The sequence below is a fragment of the Metopolophium dirhodum genome, chromosome 1, assembly GCF_019925205.1.
Source record: "Metopolophium dirhodum isolate CAU chromosome 1, ASM1992520v1, whole genome shotgun sequence".
Lineage (NCBI taxonomy): Eukaryota > Metazoa > Arthropoda > Insecta > Hemiptera > Aphididae > Metopolophium > Metopolophium dirhodum.
The window spans coordinates 30,499,014-30,519,382 of NC_083560.1; the positions used below are offsets into that span (position 1 = coordinate 30,499,014).

At 29.0% G+C, this 20,369-nt stretch overlaps 2 protein-coding genes across 3 annotated transcripts; one reads left to right on the plus strand and one right to left on the minus strand.

Annotated features, from left to right (window-relative positions):
- Positions 1–230: 230 nt before the first annotated feature.
- Positions 231–6,483, plus strand: LOC132934840 (ankyrin repeat domain-containing protein 12-like). 2 transcript variants are annotated; one of them, XM_061001223.1, is made up of 7 exons: positions 231–577; positions 3,152–3,320; positions 3,392–3,663; positions 4,619–5,355; positions 5,436–5,648; positions 5,730–5,984; positions 6,047–6,483. In XM_061001223.1, the coding sequence occupies exons 2-7, from the start codon at positions 3,238–3,240 to the stop codon at positions 6,224–6,226; spliced, it is 1,740 nt and encodes a 579-aa protein (XP_060857206.1). In that variant the 5' UTR covers positions 231–577; positions 3,152–3,237; the 3' UTR covers positions 6,227–6,483. The 2 variants fall into 2 exon arrangements, with proteins under 2 accessions (XP_060857206.1, XP_060857207.1); XM_061001224.1 differs by having other exon boundaries at positions 231–527.
- A 4,611-nt stretch (positions 6,484–11,094) lies between these two features.
- On the minus strand, positions 11,095–15,681 carry LOC132936074 (uncharacterized). Its single transcript, XM_061002753.1, has 7 exons — positions 15,044–15,681; positions 14,192–14,248; positions 14,044–14,106; positions 13,894–13,965; positions 13,762–13,824; positions 12,131–13,526; positions 11,095–12,064 (listed from the first exon to the last, which is right to left on the minus strand). The coding sequence occupies exons 1-7, from the start codon at positions 15,258–15,260 to the stop codon at positions 11,095–11,097; spliced, it is 2,838 nt and encodes a 945-aa protein (XP_060858736.1). The 5' UTR covers positions 15,261–15,681.
- Positions 15,682–20,369: the final 4,688 nt, after the last annotated feature.

Sequence of the window (20,369 nt, forward strand, 5' to 3'; positions counted from 1 at the left end):
GAATAATGAGCTATTAGTTTCTTATTCTCCCGGTTAACACTGAACAACCCTATAAAGCGCTAGTAGTCTAACCGCAACGTGAGAATGTGCGGGTTTCACTTATCATAAGTTCGTTTCGTATATTTCGTTTCTGTATATCTGACACACCCAACACACGCCCCGGTCGACAGCGATCGGACCACGATTATGGTCTATACCGTAGATAAAGGTATTATCTATTTATCTATGAAACCAACCGCGATCGTCTCGACTCTCAATTATTGAATAGTCTCGAATATTATTGATTTAAAGTGTCGAATTTGTTCCGTCCGCGACAACCGACGAGCGCGTGGTATAAGAAATTTGGAAAAAATGCAGACGCCCCGCGATTAAAGCGTTTGTATATATTATTAATATTTTCTATCGTACAAGAAAATCAATGATAAAGTAAACGTGTTTTCGCGTGATAAAAAAATCAAATCTGGTGCGTTTTTTTTTTGCCATTAATCGTCGATCGTGGACCTGAGCAATTCGTCCGCGTTTCTTAGGTACGTTTCTTCCAACACAGGTCACTGCGGCATACGTGAATACTGAATAGGTAACTGCATTTTAGGTTTTTCTAACGATGAACATTATATTCTTATTATGATACAGTAGTTACTCATTCGAAAAACTCCATTAATCGAACTAAACGCTGAGTCACCTGAGAAAACCCGTGTTTTTTCACGAACATCAATAATTCAAATTCCTTAAACGCAATTAGGTATATGTCAGTTCATATGTATGTACATATAAAGATTATGTACAATTTATATATTTGACGTTCTTCTAAATGAAACTAATAACGACGGTGGTTAAATATTATCGTAGTTTATAAATGTTATTGTACCTTATCTACCTAATCTAAACTTTAATATGTAATATGTAAATAAAATTGTTCACCTCTCTTTAATTCGAATTAATTTGTTTTCCCTCTATTAATCGAACACTCAGTAAATCGAAAACCTCTATAAATCAAATTTTTAATTCGGTCCCCCGAATTTCGAATTATTGAGTGACTACTGTATTATGATTTATTACGATTTAATTTATATGACAGTTTATCCCCCCCCCCCCCCTTCATTGAATTGTAAATTTTCTATTTAATAGAAACCGTTATGATGATTTTGGAAAATAATAATAATACAAAATGTTTTTCGGTTTAGGTACCAGTTCGAAATAATATTGAGTTAGGTATTGACATTTTTGTTATCCAATTTTCTTAATAGATGTAATAAAATATTATTAGGTATTTGTATTTTCTTACCCATTTAAAATATGGTTTACATCAAATCAGCAAATGTATTGAACCTGATGACCAATAGCTTTCCTATACATAGAATGAAATTATTATATACTGAATTAATAGAATTATGTAGTAAGTACCAAGTACCAAAAGCATACGAAATTGAAAATGCCTAAATAAATACAATCTTTTGATTTATAAATAAATAAATAACTTATTTATGGTGAAAATATTTTAAAATAATATGTTCTTGAGAATTGTACATTTGTGATTTGTATCTATATCAATATAATACGATAATATCATATTATTTATTAGTTATTAGTATTTATTAATTATTATTATTACAATATGCCCGTATGCCGCAGTATGGTATGGTATATCTTTAATCTTTATATTATATACAATACACCTATAAAATATAATCTAAATGGCTATTGCTATAATATGCATTTTTTATTTAATTAAGTTATTTTTCTTGAAGTATTCTGGTTAATGGAACAAGAAATTAATTAAACTATATTTCCAATTTCCTATTCTAGTAAATCGTTATGTAATATGCAACTTCAATAATAATTTTTATTTTTATTATATTCATTATTTATAAATTAACTTAGCTTGAATTTGATTAAAAGTAACTCGTTATTTATTAAGTTTTTATCAATTAAAATAAGTTAAGTTATAAAGTTATTATTAACTTAACTTTAACTTTTTAACTTGTTTATGCCCAGGCTTGCCTACATATATCTTTCTCTAGAATAAATACAATTAATATATTATTATATTTTATACACTCAATAACATTTTCAAAAGTAATGTTTTTGGAAAAAAATAATTCAACTGGCTGAATTAGGTAGGTAATAAGGTAACTAATATTAAAATAAATTACTTTAATAGCAACAATATCATAAAATATAGGTACTAAGTAATATAGCTTATAAGCAGACATACCATTTTGGCTCGGAATTGTTTTTTTCTATATAACTACCTAATGATTTTCTTTAAAATGTACAAACAAGAATTATTTTCCAGATTGTTCGGAACTAGAATCTTTTTTAAAAATTCATAAAGATTATAATTAGGGTCAGTTGTACCGTCTACGGTTACACTTCAATTACGCTTAATCAGCTGATAACAAATATTTAACCGAGCGAATTTGGCTGATTAAACTCCGGTTAACTTTAATCGGGGATAGTACAACTGTCCCTTAATCAGTTTAATAATTATTGTACCTACCTAAGTTTATTGACTATTGACATTTGTGTCCATCACAAATTTTAAAAAATAAATGACAATATCTAAAAGAACCCCAACTTACCCCAACTAAATTTACTGAACTGATTAATTCTAATCAACATGAATAAAAAATTTAATGTATTCAAACTTTCGGTACTGTGTAAAATATAAGACTAGATTATGATAATAATAATTAAGTAATAATGTGTTGGATTATAGATTTTAGATTACTACCTAGCTACCTATATCAGGCTATAGATTACTATAATATAGTATATATCTATAAACTTTATTATATACATTATACAGTGTATAGTTTATACTAGGTAGTTAGTATATTTTAATTGGTCTCAGTACATCATTAGTCTCTTATTAAATTTCTATGCTTTTGTTCAATCACTTGATACGACATTTCATTATTCAATATTATTCATTTTTTTTTAGAATAAATATAAAATAGTTACTTCATAATTTTATAGCTATTAAAATAAAAAATTGGTTTTATTTTTTAGGTTACTGAGTATTATAAGACGTAGGTAATATATTGTGTATTGTATTAAACGAGGTATTAAATAATAATGATAATTAAAAAAACAATTCAATGAATTTGCTAATTTGTATTTTATTATTAATAGTTGGTTTTTAATTTAGATGCTGTGAACAGTGATAATCAACAACAAGCATCACCTAGAGTGATTAGTGTCCCTAATTTACCTCTAACACACTGACTTACCAATATGGACAATAATCAATTTAAGAGTTTGTATGTAAAGAACAAGATAGTAGCTGAGGAACAGAACTCCAGCATGACAAATGATACGTAATGATAATACAAAAAAAACATTTTTTTTAGGCATAGTTACACAACATATTATACAACCAATCTTTTAGGAAAACTGTTGAAATTGAAAAAAAACCAGAAACATCCACGCAGTTGAATGTATCGACTAGTGCACCAGACAATGAGGCTTGTACTTCTAAAGAAACCGAACCCAAAGTTGGTGGCTCCGGTGAAGCAATTGATACTGTAAATAGTTCATCAAATAAATCGACTCTAACACCATTAATAGAAACAGATGACATCTTAAAACGGCCTCTAGTTGAAGAAGACAAAGAAGTTAAACCGAAAAAACACAAAGAAGATCATAACCAATGTTATAAAGGTGACTTGCTTTTTTTGGATTTAATATGATTTAATAAGTCACTTTATATATATTTGGTTACTATCAATAGGTTGAAAATGATACTTATGTATTCAAATTTATCAAATACCTAATAGTTTGTTGAACTTAAAATCAATAACATTTCTTATAGTAATTTATTAGAGCTTGAAGATTTGTTATTATACTTCAAACTAAATTTGATTATTTGTTGACGGTATTGAGCTACAAAATTACTAAAAAAGTGTACTAAGATTGTTTAATCATAAAATTAGGTATATGTATAAACTTAAAATGTTACTGAGTCGTTTTATTTTTTAAAATTAAATTAAATATAATTTTATGCTATATTGAAACTATCTATCAAATAATTTGTTTAAACTTATAAAACTCACCTTACATTATTATGTACATTTTTACATTTTCCTTAACATCATCTCGAATTATTTGTGAAAAAAGATATGTAGAAATGGCTATGAAAAACATAATACAAAATTACTTTATGATATTTAAAAATTGTGTCAGTTTAATTTTTTTTAACAGTAGAAAAATTTTAAACAAATTAAAAAAAAAAACTTAAAATTATATTTTTTTTTTTTATTAAAATACATACTTGTATATTATAAATGTATAGCTACCTAAGTAAACAATTACAGGAATTTTAAGATATAAAAAAGGATAATATGCATCATCTGATTCTTTAATCAGTACAAACAATATTATTTGCCATAGTATAATACATTATCCATTTAAATTAATATTTTGGATATAATATTATAATACTCAAAACAAATATACTAATGTAGTATTTATTGATCAGTAAAATGTAATATTATATTAGATTCAACTATTGATTTGTTTTCAGAATTTAAAAGTGATCAGGTAGTCATAATTTAACTTAGCACAAATCCTTATTCGATTAGATAAAAAAAGTATATTAAAATTTGAATTTGTTTAGGTAAAAATGAGACTTCTAGGCCTAAGCCTGATAGTAATGAGAACAAGTCTGGTAGTTTGAAACCTTCTATTGCTGACAGTCCTGGAAGTGGCCCTAAAGTACCTTCATTAAAAATTGTAATACCTACAGTAGTAGATGCTGATATGGGTATAAGATCATATGGCAAGAATCGTTTACATAACTATACAGCATTACCGTATATAGTACCATCTGAAGAGTCACAAATAGCATCAAAATCTTTGCAGAAAGCGAGTTCTGATACAATAGGTGTAGAAGAGCAAAAGTCTCTTCAGACCAGAGTATTACGGTCATCTAACAGATGCAGGAGTAACAGTAGTGGTGCACCAAGGAAACATACTTATCCAATCGTTCCTGATGAACAATTGGGTCAAACTACTTCGCCTGGTGCTGTGACAGTGGATGCAGTATCAGGTAACTCTTCGTCACCACCTGCTACTCGTTCAGAACAGAGTGAAAATGTTTTGGCAATCGTTTCTGGTGATGACAAACAGGCAACTACTTCTGCTGTAGCTACTGTGACTACAGTGTCGTCGTCTGATGTGTCAGGGAAAGAACTACATCCTAGACGACGCAAATTAAAATCTAGTCGTACTGAATCGAAGACTAGTGATTCATCTGCTCCCAATGTTACTGTAGTACCTAATCCGTTTGGCACAACATGTGAACCTGTTCCAGTTACCAATTGCTATCAAATGTTTTTAGACATTAGAAAACAAGTAAATTGGTTAAATAATAATATATTTAATTGCTGTTTTTGTTTTTATATGTTATTATTGTTATTTATTTTTTTTTTTAGATTGATAAGAAACATAAGAATTTGTATCCTGTGAAACCGAAACCACCATCTGGATTTAAAGACTATCTTATGAATAAGCGCACTTATGTTTTGGCTGGTAACAATGATAGCCGTATAGTCAATACACAAAACTCAACGCCAGCAAATTTACACGAGCAGTTGATAAAGCTGTTTGTTGAACAAGAGAAGGAGAGACAAAGACTTCATTTACAGGTTTGTTTTCTTTGCCTATATCTTTTTTTTTTAAAAAAAGAATATAATATAATAACTACAATAATTGTGTATTTTGTTTAGCACATAGTAGAAAAAGAAAAATTGGTTTTGAGTGTTGAACAAGAGATACTTAGGGTTCATGGACGCGCAGCTCGTGCAGTAGCTAATCAACTTTTACCATTTTCTGTATGTACTATACTCAAGGACAATGAAGTATATAATGTTATGACATCCGAGCAAGAAGAAAAGAAAAATAGACATACACGATCCCGTTACAATGGTCGTCTTTTTTTGTCATGGCTTCAAGATGTAGATGATAAATGGGAAAAGATTAAGGTAATAATTTCATAAATTATAACTTTATAAAAAAATATTTAAATAATTTATGATCACTTAAGGAATCGTTGTTACTGAGACATCACAATGAGGCAGAGAGCTTACACGCTGTACAGAAAATGGACTGGGGATGGAAGTTGAACGAATTACAGTTGTGTACTTATAGCTCTGAACCCAATATCGATGAAGAGCATGTACCGATAGTTCTAGTCAGTGACGATTTTGATCTCTTGCCTGCCTAACCTAGTTTTGTTATTAATTGACATATCGATACAGTGTCGACTGTCGAGTAATGTATGATATTATTATTATGAGGGAAGAATAATAATGTTTTACTTGACAACTTTTCAATGTTTGTCACTTGTATTCATGCTATTTTATCATTAATATATTAATAACAATATTGTGTGTTTGGATAAAAATTGTTTGTTACCATCATTCTTTAATTTAAATTTATAATTTATTGACAGATACTTTTATGATGATATTAAATGTTTTCTCAAACCAATTTGTTTTACTTCTTTTTACTACATTTTTTTCACCATGTTGTGGGTTACGAAATCCTAAAAGCCATAGATACTAATATAATAATAATGTAATGCATCTCATGGCTAGTGCAAAAAAACAGCAGTTATGTAGTTACAAATTATTAGAAACTATAAGGTAGTATGAAAAGCATCTCGACTGAAAAACTGATCTTGCCAAAACAACATCAGATGATCACAATATTCCACGAATCATAAAAATCTGTGAATCCAGCTATATGCAGGCTTGAAATGCACGGCCATAGTTATTTTAAGCTAAACAATATCAATTAGTATTTACTAATTAATAATCATAATAGCAAACCCAGATATCCGCATTTTGACGAAAACAACAACATTGTTGCAATAACAAATTCCTAAGGGAGCCAGAAGTAGAGCATATTCAGATGTACCATAGACGTAGAGATTTAGGCCCCTTCTTGCCACTCACACAGACATGACTTGTACACTTATAATTTTTACTTAATTTAAATATAACGAAACTATAATTTTATGCACAGTTGAAAATTGTCTTCAACTAAAAAAAACCCTTAAGTACCAACTATATTCACTTTTATAACAGAAAAGATACCGTTGAAGAAAATCTAAACACTTTTACCGTCCTAAAAGGTGATAACAGACAAAAAAAAACACATCATTACAAAATCAATACATTCAACCCCACAGAATCTAAAAAGTGGGTAATTGGATGTTGCTCTGCTGTACAGTAGGTTACAAGTGGGTCACTGTATAATGGATGGTATTAAATTTGAATTCAATGAAATAATATTATCATTGTATACAAATACAATTCTGAGTGGTGATGGTTTGTCAATATGGATATTTTACATTATATATTTTATACTGTTATTACTTGTTATTAGTACGGTAGCCGTTAAGGTGAATTAGTATTATAAAATTACAGCAAAATAATTAAAATCATTATTCTTGGTTATTTAATATGTAAATGTCTCCAAATTGGAACATAAAAAAACTATATATTTAAATTTTTGAGATTTTTTGGTTACAGAATAACCTACTTACGTGGAAACTTGTTCTAAGTTTTCAATGCTTAGCTATAAAAGTTGAACATTTTATAAGTTTTACTAGAATTATGTTACTGTTAGACATTAGTAACACAGTAGCTTCATTGTGTTTAAAATATAATATAATATATAAAAGTTTCATATTATACCCACGAGGCGACGAATAATATTTGTAAATTCCAACAAAATGTATGTATTAATATTTAATATATTTATGTAATGATACATGTATTTCTTAATATTTTATTTTTGCTATTCTGGTATTCTGTTGTAATAAATGCTTACTATACATCATGAATATGCATTTCTTACTATTAATCAAATATTTTTGATGAAATGCTTATGTCCATGAATTTGACCCACCCACTTTCTATGATAAGACCCAAACCAATACCAAAAGTTAGCAAATAGTTAGCAAATAATAGCAAATTTACTATAGAAGTTAGCAAATCATTATTGAGGCAGTTATAAGCATTATTTATTTGGGTGGGCCAAGTTCAGGTAACCCACCCACTTTTTCCAATCGTCTCCAAACAAACGCCGGTAGTTAGCAAACAGTTAGCAAATAATAGCAAATCAATTTTTGAAGTTGGCAAATCAAAATTCTATTTTCGGCCGATTTTAGAAAAAAAATTCCAGCCCACCCACTTTGTCCGATCGTCTCCAAACAAACACCGGTAGTTAGCAAATAGTTAGCGAAATAATAGCAAATTATTAATTATTATTTTTGCATGACTCTTTTATATTATTTTTAGATTATGAATTACGATAATATCCATAATAAAACTCATATACTCATATACGATATTAGTTATTACTTATTAGGTGTAATTTTTAGTGTTTTATAAAATAGATACGTGTATGAGTATGATTTTTCGTATCCTTGGTGATATGACAACTTCTAAAATATTCTCAATCTGCTTGAGTAGCGTACATAAGCCTTTTTTATGGGTGGGGGGTTACAAAAATATTTTCATGTCTACATTATATGGGATTTGACCATGTTACAAATAGTATAGTTAATACCTACTTCACTTTCACGAACTTCTCGCTCGTGTATTATTTGGCTGTAATAATATTAAATACTAATTAGTGACATAATGCAAATAAACGTGTTGTGTTATTTTACCACCTCAATCCAAACTAACACTACGACCGGATCATGATCAACCAGTGTTCAATCATCGTGTATGCATCACACTCTGTAGTCTGTGTTTTTTTCACACGATTAATGTCTTCTGGTATCATCACATATCGTGGTTACTCCTAATAAGATGAACACGACAAATGTAAATCTATTAACGGACTAAGATATTAATATTATACAGGATTATGGAACACAAATAATATTTGTTGGGGACTTCAGCACTTGGGCTAAATACAGGACTATAACCAGGGCTTGAAATCGAAATAAAATTTTTCGATTTTAATTTCAATTTTGCTTATCGATTTTGGTTCTTTTTGATTTAAATTTAAAAATAATTTATCGATTTTAGTTTTTTTCGATTTCAATTTAAAAATAATATATCAATTTTAGTATTTTTTGATTTTGATTTAAAAATAATATATCGATTTCATTATATTATGATTTTGATTTTAAATATAATTTTATTTTTTTCAATTTTAGATTACATTTTAAAATTTAAATATCAAATTTATACTATTATTATTTCAATGTCACTGAAATATTTTCAATTTATGAACTTTAACTATACATTTTTGATTATTCTTTATTACTTTTACATTTCAATCAATGTGAAATTTAGATTAGATTTTAGATTCTGATATTGATTAACTTTATCAATTAAATTTCTGTCGCAACCAGGCCCGTATTTAAGGGAGGGCTCGGAGGAGCAATTGCCCCTGGCGGCAGTATAAAAATTAGGTTTAGGGGCGGCAAAATATTGAAATGGTCAAAAATGTAAAATGAAGGTTAGCCCCTGGCGGCAATATTTGTTAATACGGGCCTGGTCGCAACCATTTAAAATTTAAATAATAATGCCCAAGATCTAACGTTTACCTAGTGTTTAGACTTTTTTAATAACAAAACACTTAAGAGCCACCAAAATTAAAGATATTACCCAATAGATTGTTATGCTTTTTCAATTTTTTTAAAGATTTTACAACGTGATAACTAATAACCGGGCATGAGCGGCATACACGGCAAGCTTCAGCAAACTGAACAGTCAAATCGACAAAATGTAATGATTGAGATTGACGACGCGTAGCAAATTAAATTATTAAAACTATTTTAGTATTTTAGGTTATTGGTTTAAACTTAACAACATACGCGCCACGCACTAAGATATTATTATCTTACCTCCATAATACAAAATATCTATATACGGAATAAATAATGTACGATAATGGAAAAATTATTTTTCCAAGCATTTTACTTAATAATACATTAAATGTGTGTATGGAAATAAAACTTGCAATAACAACAACTATCGCCTGTCGAACGCTGATTCCTTTTATCCTATAATATGTAGGTACACTATATTGTAAAGATTCTATTTTAACTTTCAAGAAAACAAAATATTAGACACAAGTTATTAATTATTACTAGTAATTAGTTATTACTATTGTGCATAATACGCAATATGGTCATTATGTAAGTATATAATAGTCAATGCTATAACTTATAACCCAATATATCAATGCGTGTGCCTATTAACAATATAAAATATAAATAGACCTGATGGCTGTATGCCTGTATACTTTTTAATTTTAAATTAAATGTTTTTTGTAATTTCTTTAAAATCGATATTATTATGATATGATTTCGATATTGATATAAATTATCGATTTCAACTTTTTTCAATTTTAATATAAATTTTGGAAATCATTAACCAGCATTAATGATTTCGATATTACTTTTGATTTTTTAAAAAATTTTTAACGATTTTTATCGATATTTAAAATCGATTTTGAAATCGATTTCAAGCCCTGACTATAACATAACCTAACCTAGACAAAAGGTTAGAGAGTGTGTTACACTGGTGCACAAGCCACAAATCTTACGGTTGGATATGGAGTACGACACTGCATTTTCGATACTGCGTTAAGTCTTTAGTGGATATCATCAAAGACTATAATATATTAATAATTAATATTGTACATAAGATACTCTGGTCAAACTGCGGTATTTTCGCCGTCGGGTCCGAATGGCTTTACCAGTGGCGCACACTCAAAAATAAACAGGGGTAGCATATTGAATGGAAAAATACCACCCACCCACCAATTCACTTTCAAAAACAGACCCGCAGGGGCTTCGCCCCCACACCCCTTAGGTAGTATTGTATAACTTTCTTCATAAATATTACTATAGTATTAAGAAGTAATAATAAATATAAAATTGAATAAAAAATGCAATTATTTTTTTTTATTTAATCTTCAACAACTAAATATTAAAGTATTGAACGCTAATTTAAAAAAGATATATTATGTTCTCTGCTAATTACTAAATATAATTATATTTTAATACATATTTAATACAAATGTTTCCTATAAATACAATTTATGCACACTGGGACTAGGTTACATACTGTTGTATAACAAATTAATATAATAAAGCTTTTTGCAACAAGCTGCTGTTATTGGCAAATGTGTTATAACAGTGTCTGAGTCAATTTTAATGTCATTTTCACATGAAAGTACCATTAAATTTTCAAGGCGACCTTCAGTCATGGTACTGCGTAGTTTATTTTTGATTATTGTTAGTTTGGAAAAAGTTCTTTCTGGTGTAGTACTAGCAACAGGTAATGTTACAGCAATTTTCAAAGCTATGCTTAGGACAGGAAATACAGACTGTAAACCACTTATTTTAACAACCTTCAATACTGTTGATAAACTGCATCCATTTAAAGGAAGCTTGGGGATAGTAAAATCTTCTACTGTGTTCTGAGAATCTTCCAAGTCGCTTTGTAAATGGTCAATAGATTCATCTTCGGTGTCTGATTGAGAATCATGAAGACGGGTTGGAATTAGCTTAACTTTTTCAAAATTAAAATAACATTTTATGAATTGTACATATTCTCTTTTTAAATCTTCCTTATCAACAAATTTACTATATGTATCAGAAAATACTTTAAATGCATCAACTGGCAATTTATTGAGATCATTAGATATTTCTTCCATGCGACGTCGAGAAAATAATGACAGATCCTTAAATAAACCACTGGATATTTCATTGAACCTTTCTTTTATCTGAGTAATAGCTGTATCAAATGCTATAAAATATGTTTTAATTTTATAATTTTGCAATGGGTCTTCAATAACTTCGTCTACAGCTATTTCGTCAGCTTTACGTGGTACCCGTCTAATCCGATTATGTGGAATCGGCTTAAAATCTTCACATTCGTTAATTGAAAACTTTTTGAACTCTTCGACTTGGTTAAGGACAGTGGAAAATTCTATGTCACTTCTACATGTTTCTAAGTGTTGTATTTTTTCTTTAACTAGATCAATAACTCCGATAAGATCTATGTCTTTGGCCTGCAGCATTTTACTGAGAGGAGTGATAATTTGAAACATTTTTTTGTATGTGATGGCTGTGGTTAAAAATTTATCACACATGATATTTTCTTTTAAACTCCGAGCCTGATGAGCACCTTTGCGATCACTTGAACATTCATTATTTTGGATATTTTGTAAGGTATCACATAAAGCATCAAACGTGTCTAAAACAGTATTGAGCGCATGATCATGGGACCACCAACGAGTAGTTTCTACTCTCTTGAAGCGTCGTTTACGTTGTGTACTTCCATATATTTTTTCTTGAAATTCATCAAATAAGGCCACTCGTTTCTTACTTGAGCATATAAAATCATAAATAGATTCTAAAATCCCGAACATATCAACTGCATTGGGTGAACAGCTTACCGCATCAATAACAACTAAATTCAGCCGATGTGCATAGCACCAAACAAAAACTGCAGCCGGATTAGAACGTTTAATTATGGCCTGAAGTCCATTATATGCACCACGAATATTACTTGCACCATCGAAGGACTGTCCAACCAAGTATTGCTTCCAATCTAAAGAATATATAGCACATATTTGTCCTACTATTTCAAATATATTTTGTGCCGAAGTATTTGCACATTCTTTCATACTGATTAACCTTTCATGGGCTTCGGCAGTCTCATCATGAATGTAGCGAATCACAAAGGAGAGCTGCTCTTTTCTAGAATTATCAAATGTACTGTCTAATGTTATACTGAAAAACTTAGCACACTTAATTTGTTTTAGAATGACACCACGAGTGTATCCAGCCATTGCGTCAATGAGTTCATTTTGCCTTCTCCACGATATGAAATCATATTTTGTTTTTTTTTTTAAACGTTGGCCAGCTATATATGATCCAAGAACAGGGTGATACTTTCCCAATAAACAAACCAAATCTTTAAAATTTCCACGTAAATTGGTCTCCCAATTTTCTCTGTGACCTCTTAGAGCCAAAGAGTGTTGAGCAAGGTAGAGAATTATGTCAATAATTGCTGTGACAATTAGACGGTTCGTAGCAACAAATGTGTTCCTTGCTCTAAGAATTGAAGGTTGAAGAGGCACACACTGATCTTCTAATTTTAATTTAAGAGAAGCTTCAACATGAAAGGAAGAAGTCTCATGCATAATTAGTCTCTGTGTTGCCTTGCTCCATGTGCCAAACCCTGTCGTGACCCAAACAGACTGCTTATCATTTCCAATTAAAATACAATATAAACAAAATATACGGTCTGTACTGCACGAATATGAAAGCCATTCTCTTGAGCTGGTAGTGCCATCAGGTAATGTTTTTTTATACCACGAAGGAAGAAAACTCCTATTGTTTCGCATAGGAAAACAGTTCTTGGACATATCCTCTTTCTGAGGCTGATGAGGACCCCAGCTAAGAATTAATTTTCTTTTTTCATAAGAAAATGGTCCAGATGCAATTATTTTTATAGGATCTTTTTCTTCGATACCAACTTCTAAAAATGAGAAAAATTGTATATATTTTTACAATGGTATAAAAGTTGATATCTAATCCGGACTATTATAAGCAATTAAGTTACTAGAGAAATGACGTACGAAAAGAAAAGATTATTTATTGCGTTAAAACCTGGTACTTATAATTAATTTTTTCCTCGGGGAAAGAAAATTAATAGCAAAGAAATTAATTTATATAATATTAACTTAACATATAGTAATAAAATATTAATTTACCTTTTGCAACAGAAATAGTAAGAGACTGGTCTTCATTAGAAATTTTGCAAGCTTTTTCACTTCCTATTTAACAAACAAATAAAAATTAAATCAACATTTTTATAAAGTATATATAAAATCAAATTAAATTACCTTCTAAATCATCAACTGCAGAAATGTGATCTTCATTGACAACAATGTCATTTAAACTTGTTGTACCTAAACCTAATAACACATTAACACAACATAATATAAAATAAATATAAATAAAAAGTAAAATAAAATAGTTGAATAAAAATTAACCTGATGATTTAGCAAGTTCAGAGATCTGGTCTTCGTTAGATATACCACATGCTTTATCAGTTCCTATTAAACAAGCAAATTGTTTTTGCTAACATAAAAACACTAATAATTTTATTTCAATTCTTACAAAAAAAAAAAAACTACCTACCTTTTAAATCATTGACTTTGCGGTTTTGATTAAAAATATTGTGCAAATTTGATTTTCCTATTTAACATATAAAAATTAATGTAAAAATGTGTATCTAACTGGTGTGGGCCTTTTTGGCATGTGTATTAAAAGTAGGTAATATATATTATATTAGGTATATATATCATAAAATTTCAATAATTAAGCCAAATAGAGGTTAGACCTACATGACAAATAAGTTAGTTTTTTTTTAATTTAAATTTTGTTAATTTAATATTGTTTTCAATATCAAAATTCATAAACAGCAGATTTCATATGATGAAATTTGAAATGTGGTAATATTTATACATTCACATAGGCATCTATAACGTTATAAAGTATAAAAAGGTGGGTAAGTGGATTCTCTCTGCTGTACAGTAGGTTACAAGTGGGTCACTGTAAAGGATGGTGTTAAATTTGAATTCAATGATATAATATCATTGTATAAGAAAAACGATTCTGAGCGAAAACAGTCTGTCAGTCTATGTCCTATGATATTACTAAGTATATTTGATAATATTATTGTGAAAAAAGTAATTTATATACAGGATGTCCCAGGTCTATTTGACTAATGCAATAACTTTATTAACTTTATTAACTTTATTCAATATTTTTAAGTTTTTTTTTTTTAATGATTTGTAGAGCCCTGCGCTATAATTTGTATATCTTATATTCGGTACGACGGTACTACAAATTACACACACTAATGTTCATTTATTTTCAACACATTCACAAGACCCAATAGACCCATATAAACTGAAATATAAAACGCATAGTTTTTACTCCCTAGAATGGATTACGCTCTAGCCCCCTTAAATTTAATTAAATACTTACTCTTTTGCAATGATGTTCCATCAAGTCCATCAAACACTGTAGAATTATCTCTTTTTCTTGAAAAATAATTGGTTAAATTATTGCATGTTTTTGAGATTTTTAGTCTCTCTTCTGATTTACAGGACGAAATATGTCGCTTCCAATTCGTTTCATTTAAGTTCAACTTTTTTTTACCGCATGAACACACCAAGTCTAAACCAATATTTGAATTCGACATTTTGTAGGAAGTTAAAAATATTGTAATTGTTTACTAGTGCACCATGCCACTATAATAAATATTAATGAAAAACAATAACTCACAACACTATAACACAGAAAATAGTAATAACTAATGTCTAATAGTAATAACGTAGCTGTGCGAGCTGTGTGAATGCCAATTATATGTCTCGTCTCTCGTGTCGTCGTCATTCCATCGATATACGTTATACAAAATTATTAGTGTGAATTAAATATAAATCCAGTTTGGAAAATTTCATAGCTGGAGCGCCTGGTGCGTATAGCTGTATCTATAGTAATAGTACCATTTGTTTATAAATAGAAGTCGGACGGTGGTGGAAGATGCTCGTTTCATAATTTACAATATATATATATTATTATGTTGTTCATCGAAAATAGAAATATAATCCAGACATTTATACGATTATACGAATCATTGATTTAATAATTAATTTATATATTATAAAATTAATATTTAAATTATAAAATCTTTGATCAGTAATCAATGGTAATAACTAATAAATAATACAAATTAAAATATTTTATAATTTTAACAAATTTTCACCTTCACCTTTATGCATTAGAATTTAGCACAGAGTCACAAACTACAAACAAATTAATTTATTGATTCCGACGTATTCCCACCTCGCGCGGTAGGAATGCCTATCCCGAATACCGATTAGATTGTAATTTGTATTTTGTAACATCGTGAAAACATGCCACCATGAGAATCTATTCTACGATGTTATGGATGATAAAATACTCATTAGTAGGTATTTAGTCAGTTACCTACTTACCTCTTATATTGGCTTTTACTCTAATGGCCATAGCCTATATTATTTAAATATTTTTATACATAGTAGAATATTGTTACTTTGTGGATATTTTAGTAGCTTGGGGACACTTACCCACGGCTTATTATTTTTTTTTTTATATATATATAACCAATACCTTAGCAACCATTTATAAACAATTATTTCTACCGTAAATAATTATCAAAATCCCTGTTTGAGCACTTCTTTTATTTTTTTCTGGACAACCCTTATCACTTAGGGGTATGAAAAATAGATGTTATCCGATTCTCATACCTACTGAATATGCACAAAAAATTTCATCAAAATCTGTCAAGCCATTTCGGAGGAGTATGGCAACGAAAACTGTGACACGAGAATTTTATATATTAGATATTTTATCGATTAATTTATACAGAGTTTGTTCCCTATTCAGACTTTCAGGACTCTTGGATTTTCTCTTTCATTATTATGCTAGGTACTGATAAACGTTTTAGATTCTGAGCGGTGATTAGTTTTACTATAATGTGTTTTTTTATCCATATATATTCAGATATTCTATATAATTTCTAGGTGTATAATTGGTATATTAATATAATCTTAAAATTCAACATTTTTAGTCAACGATTATTTTGTAACGCAACGTCACACATCGTTTTAAAATCGAAAAAAGCTGGAATAAAGTCTATTAAAAAAAAATTGTTTTTAAACTAAAATTATTGCAACTATTAGTCCTTAGATATAAAAGTTAAACAGTTTATAAATTTTTAACTACAAAATAATTATTCAATTTTAAATTTGATAAATTTTGTCAAAATTCGATCTTTAAATGCTTATAAAAAAAATTGTGCTTATGTATTTTTAATATTTTTCAACTGATATTGTATTAATATATCAGGAGCCTTGTATTAAATTTTTATACTTTTTGGCCCAACAGATAAAACTTTATTGATATTTATTGAAAAAAAAAACAAAAAAAATGAAAACTGAAAATGTCCGTAAACAACTCAAAAAGATTCAAAATATTTTCAAAATTGTATGGTGTATATAAAATGCTAATATAAACATTCAGTGACATTTTCAAGTTTCTAAAGTCGTTCGTTTTTGAATTACACCAAAATAAGGAAATCGAGTGAATATCCAATGTTAAAAATTTGAATTTCAAACGCTCATCAAAATTTAATTTGACTTTCTTATAGACATTTTTTTTTTGATAAAGATAGACAAATTTATGAGGAATCTTGTACTACTTTTTAAAACCTTAGATTTAAAAAGAAAAATTTTTACGAATTTTCAACTCAAAATAATTTGCTAATTTTCGTGATTTTTCCATATTTTGTCAATTTATGAACTTTAAATGCTTAGAAACTGTGACTAAGGGTTTTTAATATTTTTTATCTGCCTTTGAAACAATAGACTAGGAGCCTTCTATTAAATTTTCAAGCTTTTTTAGCCAACAAATAAAATTTTATTGATATCTTTAGAAAAAAAACTAAAAAAAAAATAGAAAATGAAAATGTTCCTAAACAGTTCAAAACAAATCATAATATTTTGAAAATTTTATCGTGTATAGAAAATGCAAATATAAACAACCAGTGAAAATTTCAAGAATCTACGGTCATTTGTTTTAAAGTTACACCAAAAACCAAAATCGATTATGCGTTAAAATTCCCGTTTTTCCTTAATTTTTAGTTTGTTTTTCCTGGAGCTTTTGAAAACTATTGAGAATTTTAAAAATTGACCTTCCGAATGCACTAACTAGATTCACTTTCCCATCGAACAAGATACTGAAGTTGAAAATCGAAGCATTATTTCAACTACTTATCGTGTACACAGACACAAAAATAAAAATAAAAACACATCATTGTAAAATCAATACATTCATCGCTCCGCTCAGATTAATTTAAAATTAAAAAAAAATTAATTTATGATGAAATAAAAAAACATTTTGAAGTACATACAAAACCAATTCTACAATCATCGTTCCACACAGAATCTCGGTACCTATATAAAACTAAAAAAAATTATACTTTTAAAATGTAATACATACTTAACGGCAAACATAACAATTTGAAAATTAACATATTTAATGAGTGACATTTTCTTCACTTTCCTATGTTTAATATGTTTAAAAAAATTTTTTGATAGTACTGCGGTGGTCCTAAACCTAAAATTCCACATGATTTGGTTTTTCAAGCACTTGAAGCTAGTCGTGAAGAGCTATTTGACATAGACGGAAAATTAGTGTCTTGTACATCACAAATTTGGACAACTATTTGTGATGATTTGGATAACAAGTTAACTGCAAAGAGTATATATATATCTGTCTATCAGAATCGACATTCATGGCTATCACGTTTAAAGAACGATACAAATTCTTCAGTTATTAAACACTCTGATTCAATAAATATTGAATCAGATGAAGAAAGTTCAAAATCAGTATCATCAAGTTCCTCGATTGCTGATAGCAATATACAACGTTTCACTATTGAAATTGCATACAAAAAATTTATAAAAATGAACCCAATCAAAGTCATTTATGGTAAAAAAAAGCATAAAAAACAATATACTGTATTAAAGGTGTTAGGACAAATATTATAAACGATGAATTCCTCAAAAATTACAAAATGCCATGTGCCTATGTGTATAGAAGATGTCGTATATCTACTGATTTTTCTCGTTCCAATCGTTATCTTACTTTTCAAGCAAAATGTAAAGACTGTGGAGTGTTTTTAAATGGATGGGCTGATCGAAAACCCGAAGAAGGATTTCCATTACAATTAAACATAGACACTAAAGATACAAGACATTGTTAGGAAGACCATCATTCAAAAAGACCCCTTAATGGAAAAAAACGGTCGCATGTGGGAAAAAAACTATCAAAAGATACTGTTAGGAATTGGCAAAAACATGCCGTTTCTCTTATGAAATTTGGTGATCATATACCACCAAATATTTACAACAAACCTGTCTTATGGAAATGCAAGCAGCAGCTTATGGATAACTTTTTAGAAATAACCGAAAAATGTCCTAGAAAATCTCTTATTGAATTAAAACATGGAAAATATGCCGGTTCGATTCACACAATTAGCGCAGACAAACTGTTTATTAATTATTGGACACCTACACAACTTATAGTTTACAAACACGTTCAAAAAGCTTACTGCCGGTTGTCAATAGATGCTACGGGGAGCTTAGTAAAAAAAGCAAAGAGAACTAAACAAAATATATTATCAAGTCATATATTTTTATATGAAGGTGTTATTAATACAATAAATTACCAAATTCCAGTCACGCAGATGATAAGTGAAAAACATGATATTCTAACAATATTTTACTGGTTAGCGGAATGGATTAAAGATGGAGTTCCCATACCACAAGAAACTGCGTGTGATTACTCAAAGCATTGCTGGGAGCAATTTCAAGAGCATTTTGTAATGGTACAACCTTGAGTGATTATGTGGATAAATGCTTCAATGTTTTATGCTCAAAATCTTATAATGACTTGCCACCATGTTTCATACGAATTGATATTGCACATTTAATTAAATTAGTTTGTCGCTGGAAATGTTTGACTGGCACTAACAAATATAGATTGAAACAGTTTTATGTTAGATGTGTTATACTTTTAGTTGGAGCGAAATGTATAGATGAGTTTGAAGAGTTATTAATAGACATTTTAACAGTATCAATGAGCCAAACAGAGGGTGATTTAATTAAGAGTACAGGCAAATGTCCATCTGATGAAGCAAGAACCAGATTACTTTTCAATATACGAGGTTGCAAAATTAATGAAAATGATGTAGTGAAATCTACAATGGATAACAATGATATACTTCCTGATCACTCAGATGAAGAAACCGATGTTTCAAGTAAATTAAAACAGAATTCAAAAATTAATGCATTTTTGAATACAATAAAATTAAAGAGTAGTTCTAAGTCGTTAGTTGAAGGTGATCAAATAAGTCCATATTTTTTACCCGAGTTCACCAAAAATATACTGAGGCTTTGTAAAGAATTTCCTTTATGGACAAATATCATGTCCCCAGTTTTCAAATCACCATATGAATGTGCAACATCTGCAGCCGTAGAAAGAGACTTTTCTTTACTAAAAAATAATATATTAAAGCAAAATACGACAACTATGACTGTTGATCGCTTTCTAGTCACTCATCTCAAAAGTATTGAAAGTTCAATGAAAATTGCACGTAGTAGTCAGTTCCAAGAAGACAGTTTTCGTGAAATAAATTTTGCAAACAAAATTGAAAAATCAATTTCTCGTATGTCACCAGTGTCTTTATTAAACTTTATACCTTCTG